This window comes from Haliaeetus leucocephalus, unplaced genomic scaffold (genome assembly GCF_000737465.1).
Source record: "Haliaeetus leucocephalus isolate CR32 unplaced genomic scaffold, Haliaeetus_leucocephalus-4.0 Scaffold656, whole genome shotgun sequence".
Lineage (NCBI taxonomy): Eukaryota > Metazoa > Chordata > Aves > Accipitriformes > Accipitridae > Haliaeetus > Haliaeetus leucocephalus.
This window is the reverse complement of record NW_010973092.1, coordinates 20,551,561-20,561,144: the sequence shown is the minus strand read 5'-3', so window position 1 is coordinate 20,561,144 and position 9,584 is coordinate 20,551,561. Positions and strand designations below refer to the sequence as shown.

Here is a 9,584-nt window from a genome sequence, read left to right as displayed (position 1 = left end):
ATCCATTCACCCATCCATCCATGCCTAGCCATTAGCCTTTTCTGCACCCTGGGGCACCCTTTGCTCTACCTTCAGCCCTACCCACACTGGATTGTGCTGGAGAATGTGTGTGGTGATGGTGGGAGCATCTCTTGGAAGCAGGACAGGGTGAGGGACACTCAGGACTCGTAGCCAGAAGGCAAATGTCACATTGGACAGCTGGAAATGTGCAGTTGTGACTGAGCCTGGAGGGTTTGCCGGGGCATGGCAGAAAGCAGAGCCCATGGGAGGGCTTTGTGGAGGAGTGGGGAGGGGGAAGCTGGAGGCTGTTGGGCTTGGAAACCTGCTAGACCTCTGCAGGCAAGAGCCCTGCTGAAGGCTAGTCCATGAGATAAGACGGGCTGCTGGGGGGGCTCCCTGCTGGGCTCAGGGTCCCGCAGTGGGTGGTGGGGGTGAGAGCTGCCCAAGACCTAACCATGAGCTCAGGAGATGCAAGCATGAGATCCCGGGGATGGAATCATACCCTCCCCCAGCCAGGGCACATTTAACACTGGGGCACTGGAGCAGGCTGCTGAGTTGTGTGTGGGCAGGACAGGGGGCTCACGCCACGCTCCCCCTGCCCCCCCATCCATTGGGGCGCCGGCTGACATCACAGCCTCCAGGCTAATCTCTTGTCCAGCAGCAGCTTCCCGTTTCCTTTCCAATCTCTGCACCACAGGGTGACTTGTCTCTGCTCGGGGCCAGGCAGGAAAAGCTGTCCTGCTGGGCTCTCATGTGGGGCTGCGGCCCCCACGTGTCTGTCCCTTGCTCCGCTGGGCTGTGGGCCACCCAGTCCCCCAGCATCCTGGTGAGGGCACCTGGGGGGTCCGGTCCCCCCACACCCTGCCTGCCCCTGCCTTGCTCAGGTGCTTGGGGATGCTGGCGCACAGCCCCCTTCTTCTTTGTGCCACAGGAAACCCAGCAGTGGCACATCATTCAGTAAGAAATCACCACGCTGCGGTTCCTGGCAACCCGCAGGGTCTGGGGTAGCCCCCCTCCCCAGGCCCACAGGTTTCATCCTGCTCCCTGGTCAGGGTGATGCTGGGGGCCAGGAGCTCCGCTACAGCCTAGTGCTGGATGTGGACCAGTGTCCCTGCCACCCCAACAGCTGTTGTCCTCCCCATGCACTCAATGCCAACACTGTCCTGGCCATTTTGGGGGGGTATCCTGGGCTGACATGTCACCAACCCCAGCACAGCATTCCCTGGGGCTGGCTGGGGACCGGGGAATCTCTGCTGGCGTCTCGGTGCTCAGGCAGCAGCTCCTTACACCTACTTAGGGCTGGCTAAAAATAACCCCTCAGCAGAGCTGCAGCCTGACTACTGCAGAGAAACATCCGGGGAATGAGGAGAGACAAGGCTGCTTCCTGCAGCACCGAGGCCGTGCGGGGTGGTCTTCACCCCAGCACCCTGCGGGCTCGGGGTGCCAGTGGGCTCTGCCCCATCAGGGCAGCACCCAAGGGTGTTTCTCCCCTTTGCTCTGGCCACAGTTCCCTGCCCAGCTCTACCACAATTATTCCAGTGTTATTGGGACAATGTGGGGCTGGGATGTGTCTTTTCACAGGTAAAATCCTCCCTGCTATGGGTGCCCTCCGTCCGTTGACATGGTGGGAGCAGCACAGGGCAGAGAGGGACTGCCCCCCTCAGCGTGAGCCCTGTGCGCTGTGAGGGGGGAGCCTGCACATCTACTGCCCTTGGATTTTCCACATTTTCCCTGCAGAGGCGGCTTCTCACCCCTGCTCTGCTTGCGCGGCCAGCCCAGCTGCAAAGCGTGGGAGCCAGCTGCCCCAACGGCCAGGACCTCCTTTCCCCTCCCCAGCACTCTCTGCAGTGACACACGTGTGTGATGTCCCCCTGGAGCAGCACAGGGGACATATGTGACCTAACAGGGTGGCTAAAGGGGAACAGTGAGCATCTGTTCCCGGGATGCTGGGGTAGGCAGCTGGATGAACTGGGGAGGAGAAGCGCAAGGTGTGTGAGGGGAAGCAAGCACAGGGCAGCAGCACTCACAGCTCAGGGTGGGACCACAGGGGGTTGGGGTGACCAGGGAGTGTGAGGCTGGGAGGGTCAGAGGAGCCCCAAAAGCCACAGTGGCAGGTGGCTCTGGGCAGGCTGCAAGCCCTGGGTACTGCCAGGCTGTTGACCCCCACCACTGCCTAGGCAGAGATCTGGCTGTGAGAGCGGCTGCCACGTCCTGGCCATGTTCCCTAGTCTTTACCTTGGTGGGACAGGTCTGGAGCTGAGCACTCCAGCACCATCAGCAGTGATGGCCCTGTTTGCTGTTGGCCTCGCACAGATCAGGCTTAAATCCAGCTGAGGCAGGAGCCCAGCAGCCGCAGGCAGCCTTGGAGCATGGGGGCAAGTGGGTGGATGGAAAATCCAGCATTTATCAGTATATTCTCCCAGTGGTGTCTGTCTAGACTAACTTCCCGTTGTCCCATGGAAGCTGCCCCATGCCCACGCATGCTCACCCGTATACGTGTGGGTGTGCGGAGCCCAGCATCCACCTCTCCTGCCCCAATGCCAGCTACCTTGCTCCCTGATGAGGGTCACCCCTAGGTGCTGGGACTGCACGGCTGGACTGGCCCTCCCATCCAACCCAGGACCTAGCACCTGGACAGCCTCAGGGTGCACTTGGTGCCAGCTTCCTTGCTGTCCCATGCCAGCCTGAAGCTCTCTCGCACACACACCAACCCCTTTATTGTTGTGCCAGAAACCACAGCAGCTGCAAACACTGAGAGAGTGGGACAGAGGCTGCCCAAGACCCCGCTGCCAGGACAAGCCCCCCCCAAACACCACCTGGGGAAGGGGTCCCCAGAGCCAGCTGGTCTAGAGCCAGCCAGCCTGCAGAGGTGAGCCTGATGCCCAGGAGAGGACCTGGGAGGGCTCCCTAAGATGGGGCAGGGTCACACAAAACCTGGGGGGGCTTGGTTGGCTGGAGTGGGTCCAGCCTGATTGCAGGGCTGGCAGAGCTGGACCTTGGGCCAGAGAGTGTCAGTCCAAGCCCTGTGCTGCTGCAAAGCCTGGGCAGGACCCCCGAAGAGCCCCCCTCCCCCACTACTGGACCTTTGAGGGACACCCCTAGAAGGTCTTACAGTGGCAAAGGGATATCCTGGTGCCACAAAAGCTCCTACCCACCCCATGAAGGGTTCCCCCTCTCTTGCCCTGCCCAGCCTCTCCTTGGGGCACCCACTCCCACTGACAGCTCTACCTCCTGCATGGACACATCTCCATGGGCCCAGGGGGGACAAGGGTGCCCATCCTCCCTCTTTCCAGCACCCATGCTGCAGGTTCCCATGGGACAGTACCCTGCTGCCCAGGTAGGGGGGTCTATGGTGAAGGAGTTGGAGAGCAGATGTGACTATTGGGGTGCAGGGGGCCAAATTCCCACCCATGCCCCTTGGCTGCCAAGCCCCGGTCACGACGGGTTCCCCCTGTGAGAGGGCTGCAGCGAAGGCTCAGGCCTCATGGTCACTGGTGCTCAGGTGGTCCTCGGGCAGCCCCGTCTCATCGATGTTCTCCAGTGAGTCGGCATGCTGCACCGAGAGCTCAGCCAGGCTGACACTGGGCAGCGTGTTCTGCTCCGGGTACACCCAGGGCTTGTATCCAGGGTCATGCTTGCGTTTCCACTCTGGGTACTTCAGCCCAGCCTTGTAGATCTTCTTCATTGCCTGTGAGCAGAGTGGGTCCAGCCCGCCACGGTGCCCCAAGTCCCCAGTGGGGTTGGAGCCACCCTGGTGTCTGGGCACAGTTCCCCCATTGTTTGCTTTTTGGGGGTGCTGGGAGGGGATGGGTGTCTGGCTCGGACCACAAGGCCCCAGCAACATGCCCAGTGCGAGCCCTGGGTCACCCAGTACCCGTCCTGTGAGCCCTGGGTCACCCCAGCACCCATCCTGCCCCTACGTAGGGGGCTACTTCGGGGCAGCTCATCCCTGATGCCTGTGCATCCCACCGCTGGCCATGCACCCTGCTTACCTTTGGTGCCACAAACTGAGAGACGCGATTCACAACCCACTTTGGCAGTGACCCTGCAAGAGCCCAAAGCCCCATCACTCAGCCAATCTGGGCCAGCCCCAGAGGAGGCACCATGAGCCTGCAGTGCCCGGTGCCAGACTGCCCCCCCCCCACCCCCGGGCTGATGGCACCTGCCCCACACTGTGCCCTGGGGGGGGACCCCTTTCTTCCCTGGGTTGTCCCCACTTCCCAGTGCCCTTTGGACCTCTGGGTGATGGAAAGCCACGGTGGGCGAGCTCCAGGGGTACAATGGGACCCATCCCAGAGGAGGCACGCTGGACCCTCCCCTCCTGCTGGCACTCACCGCGAGGGTCCACCTGGGTGAGATAATAGAGGATGCAGCCACCGGCACCATTTGCCTTGATCAGGTAACCTGTCTGCAGGGACACAGCCCTCACAAAATCCTTCCGGGGTGGGTATTTCTGCAGAGAGATGCCGTGCACCTCAGAGCATGCCCAAGCTGCTGCCCAGCCCTGCCTGTGTCTGCTGGCCCATGTGGGCAGCACCCCTGTCAGGGCTGGGGCCGGCCAGGGGCTCACCGGGTGCTTGACACTGTAGTTGATGATCATGTAGTCATTGCCCAGGGGCAGCCAGGAGCGCAGGGTGACGAAATCCCGGTTCTTCAGGGGGCTCGGGCATTTCCCTGCAGACAAACCCTGTTACACCCCAACCCATTGCCCCCATGGATCCACACCCACGCATGGGGCTGTGAGGTCAGGGAGGGGGGCCCTGGGGGTCCCCAGGGGCTGTGGGCTGCTCACAGGAGTAGTATCCCACATCAGCGTTAACGGTCAGGCGCCCGATGTCATAGGTCTCGATCATGTTCGAGTCCCATTTCTTGCGGTAGCGGGTGTCATGCAGCACGTCGTAGAGCGTCTCGGCAGGGACGTCTTTGCAGGAGATGCGAGTCTGTGGGGAGACGGGCAGTTGGGCAGGGGAGCAGCACCCACCCCCAGAGCACAGAGCTGCGCCCACCTGGGGACGAGGACTTTAGGCTGTTCCCGTGTGTGGTGGCATGCCCCCATGCTGCTATAAAGCCACATGTGTGTGTGCCATGGAGGATGCTCTGCACATGTGGTGCAGGGCATGTCCCTGCTTCAGGACAGCCCAGGCAGAGCCACTGGCCCCGCTGCTGGCATGCAGCACAGTGCAAAGGCAGGAAGCCGGTGGGGGTAGAAGGACCCTCTACCCTCAGACGGAGCTGCCTGGTGGTCCAGGCTCTGTTGCCTTGGTACCCTGAGCCCAGCCCTGTCCTCTCACCCCCATGTTGCTGCAGGCCAAGAAAAGGGATGCTCCTGCCCTGGCATGATGCTCTCGGGCACAGGGTCCACTCAGGGAGGTTGATGGGGCCCCGGCTGTAACCAGAGCTGTGGAGCTGCCCGACCGCGCCAGTGAGTGCATTATTGATGGAGCTGGCCGCCCCACTCATCTCAATGCCAGGAGGAAAGAGATGTCATCTGCTCCTTGTTAGAGGCCTTGCATCTTTGATGAGGTGTTCGGCGCTGTGTAATTGGAGATGGCCCTCTGAACGTGGCAGGTCCCATCAATCTCAGGCAAGCTTTCCCTGATGGCCTGGGTGCTGGACTTGTGCCCAGGGCAGGCTTGGAGATGTGCTGCACTCCCTGGGGCGCCGTGGGGGAGAGTGTGGGAGCACCCAGCCCCCTTCTCCTGCTCCCCCTCCCCAGCCACCCCCTCCCAGCTGGGTCTGGAGGTGCTGCTGCTGCAGGGTGAAGGATGCCTCCAGCCAGAGGTGGAGCTCAGGATCCTCCTGGGCTCCTGGAAGCTCAAGTTATCATGGTGGGACCATCGCAGCCTTGTACCCACAAAATCCCCCACTAAAGCCTGTCCACCACCCCTCTCCAGCCACAGATGAACAGAAGCTGTGCAACAGCAGCACTAGGTGCAGCAGGCGGTCAGCTGGGATGGGGAAAGCACAGAGCCCAAAACCAAACCATCCACAGTGAATTCAGGTGGAAAAAAATCCAAAGGTCCAGCTCCTCTGGGACTCTCCAGGTTATGCCTGCATTAATGGAAAGACTGGGGCTCTTCTGACTCCCAAGCCCCAGCCTGTGCAGCTCAGCTCTCCCTCACAGACTGGGTGGCATCCTCCATCCCACGTTTCAGGAAGGCTCCCTGGACAGTGCTAACCCCTGCACCATGCCCAGGTCCTCTCCAGAGCAGGGAAAAACCACATCAAGGAGGTATTATGTGCAATGAAGCAGGCTGGGCAATGGTCCTCAGATGCCCCTGACCCTGCCTGGGATCCCCTTTCTATGGGGCTCGGTGGTGGCAAAAGGGGATATAACTGCATCCCCTCTGCCGGGCTGCGCTTGTTTGAACTCAGCTGGACTTCTCGAGGTTCCTGCCAGCCCATCCCTCCAGCCTGTCCAGGTCACACTGGGCAGTAGCCTTGTCTCCAGCCCTTCAAATGCTCTCCACACCTCAGTGCTGTCTGCACACTCGCTGAGAGGGTGCTCAATTCCATCATCCCAGTAACAGGGTGGGACACAGCAACTGGCCGCCACCTGGTCTCTGCACTGCTGACCACCACGCCATGAGCCTAGTAGTGAGCTGGTTTTCCATCCACCTCATCATCCACTTCTCCAGGCCAGATCTCACCAATGTGGTGATGAGGAGACTATGGGAAACCCTGTCAAAGGCTTTACTAAAGTCAAGGTACAGGGCTTTTACTGTTCTCCCCATACCCACACAGCCAGTCCTCTCATTGCAGGAAGCAATCAGGCTGGTCAAGCATGATTTGCCCTTGGTAGGTCCCTGCTGCTGTTACTACTGCCCTTGTCCTTCAGGACATGGCTTCCAGGAGGATGTTTTCCATCACCTTCCCAGGGATGGAGGTAACACAGCAGCCCACAGTGCCCTGGAGCATCCTTCTTGCCCTTCTGGAAGACAGATGTGACGTTTGCCTCTTCCCAGTTATCAGAGACCTCCTGCAGTCACCAGGAGTTTTCAAAGAGATGTTGGCCAGACCCCTCAGCACCCCTGCATGCATCCTGTCTGGTCCTGTGGACCTCCACATGTCCAACTGGCTTAAGTGCTCCCTTATCCCAGCCCAGAAGCTCTTCCCTGGCTCATGGTGGCAAGGCGGCACGTATTGCAGCTACACCTCTGCAGAGAGCGCCGCTCCTCCTCTTCACCTTGACCCTGAAGGGCCTCCATCTACGGCAGCATTGCAATCAGTGTGTGCCCAGCTCTTCCTTGTGTCTCCCCAGCTGCATGTGCTGGTGAGCAGGCACCCAAGATGGGCTGCCAGTTACTCTGTGTTCAGGAGAGTGGTGCAAGATCCTCCTCCATCATACTGTACACCAGGTGCCTCCTCACCACATCCCCATGCCTTCCCTGCCCTTCAGGTGGTAGTAACCCTTCCCTGACACTCCTAGTTGAAAGCTCTCTTTATTGGGCTGGCTGTCCAATAGGTAAGATGCTTTGGCCCTACTTGCTTAGGTGGGTCCCATCCCTGCCCAGCAGTCCTGACCCTCAGTGGCCAGAAAAGCCAAAGCCCTGCCCGTGACTCCAGCCATGGAGCCAAGCCTTGACCCATAGGATACTCCTACACAGGGCTTACCCTGTGATAGGGCTCCCATGCCCCTTGCCACCAGCATCCTGTAACCACTCTTGATGTACTCAGGGTGACCTGGCAGTGTCACTGGTGCCATATAGATGAGCAACAAGATGTAACAACCTGAGGGGTGGTTGAACCTCACTACTCCCTCTGCAGCACCCCAGATCTGGCCCCTGGCAAGCAAGAAACCTTCCAAAACAGCACACGAGGGCTCTGTGGGATGCTCATCCAGTGCAGGATGTGAGGTGATGTGCCCCAGGGTGGTGTGGCCAGGGGAGAGGCACCAGGGAGGCATCCCACCAGCCTGTCCCATGCCCGGGGGCCCCTGGCAAGGCCATCTCCATAATGTAATCAATCCCAGGGCCTTCCTGCCTGTGTCTGGATTAAGGGTAGCTGCAACATGAGCCCGCATATGTGCATGCATGGCAGGACACTGCAGCAGGCATCCTGGCAGGTCAAGAGGCTAAAGCCACAGGGCAGGCGGTGAGAGCCTGCAGAGCAGCTTGCCAGCTGGGGAAGCACCTCTGGGGGACTAACCCCACCAGCCCCAGCATTTGTGGCAGTAACACCCCCAGGCAAGCTGGACCAGGGTGCTCCCAGGGACCCTTGGGAGCAGCTGAGCACACAGCTGGGGCAGGGAAGGGCTGGCAGTCCCGCAGCTGCAGGCATCTGCTTACCTTGATTTTCTGCACGGTGCAGCTTTCCTCCTGGCCCTGACTCCACACGGTCACACCAGCCTTGTTATAGCGACAGTGCCAGCCCTCCAGGCTCTCACACTGATCCCTGAAGGAGCTGAAGTCGGAGTCATCCGGGATATAAACCATGTCCCCTCCTCTGGACATGGGGCTGAGCTGCTGGACCCAGGGCACGGGTACTGGCTGCAGGCAGGCTCCTTCTGCCTCACCTCCTGGGAAAGCCAGCTCTTCCCTTGAGCTCTGCCTTGCTGGGTGCCTGCTGTAGCTCACATCATCCTCTGATCTCCGAGCCCGTGCCCCCGGAGTGGGCACCAGCTGCCCAGGCACACTGGGATGGGCAGAGACCTCCAGCCACCCCAGCCACGCTGCGCCACACAGAGCAGCAAGGAGGAAGGCTCCTTCCCTGCAGTTGCTATCGCAGCTGCCGAGAGCTCAGATGTCTTCTCCGGCTGGCTAACCAGGATCACATTTCTCTCCGGCTGGCTGTCAGCTCCTCTATTATTCAGCAGGTAGCAGTGTGCAGGTGGCTCAGCTTTCAGGGCAGAGCTGCCCCCGGCTCCCCGAGCCCCCCGTCCCTGCTGGCCCTGCTCTCCCCTCACCAGCAGGCTGGCAATCTCTGTGCCTGACTTTGCAGCACCAGCTCGCTGGCGGGATCAGCTGATCACCTGCCAGGAGAAGCGGCCAGGCCTCCCAGCAGCGCGACAGAAGTGATGGGCTTCAGCATCAGTGGGATGCAGGCCAGCATGGGTCCTGGCGTGCCTGGGATGGGGCTGTGGTCCAGTGCACAGGACTTTGGCTGTCAACGTGTCCTGGGTCTGTGGGGTGGGCTACTGGTGTGGGGAAGGGAAAGAATTTGCATGTAGGGAGGTTGCCCCTCACTGGGCTCACAGGATCCTGGTGATGCTGGTAGGAAGGGACCCCTGGGGGTCTCTAACCCCCCCTCCTGCTTGGAGCAGAAACACCACCAGCACAGGGTAAGGTCACCCATGGCTTTACCCAGCTATGCCTTGAAGTATGGACTTGTCCCACCTCCCTGGTGGCAAGTCCCACAGCTGCACCACCTCCCCAGAAAAAACCATAATAATAATTCCTACTGTCCAGCCTGAAGCTGCAATTGATGTCTGTTGTCCTTTCTTATACCTCATGCCCTACTGAGAGAGATTGGCTCCATTGCCTTTGCATCTGCCATCCAGGTAGCTGCGTGATGCCAGTAGATCCCAACCCACCCCTCTTACAGGTCCAGTCCCCAGCCCTGCCAGCAGCATCTGCTGGTCCTTC

The 9,584-nt window shown here is 60.4% G+C and overlaps 1 protein-coding gene across 1 annotated transcript; it reads right to left on the bottom strand.

Moving 5' to 3' along the window:
• Positions 1-3,475: 3,475 nt before the first annotated feature.
• Positions 3,476-8,453, bottom strand: LOC104839058 (PCTP-like protein). The gene is made up of 6 exons (XM_010579175.1): positions 8,289-8,453; positions 4,793-4,940; positions 4,571-4,674; positions 4,336-4,453; positions 3,993-4,045; positions 3,476-3,688 (listed from the first exon to the last, which is right to left on the bottom strand). Exons 1-6 carry the CDS (start codon positions 8,451-8,453, stop codon positions 3,476-3,478), a joined length of 801 nt encoding a protein of 266 aa, XP_010577477.1.
• Positions 8,454-9,584: the final 1,131 nt, after the last annotated feature.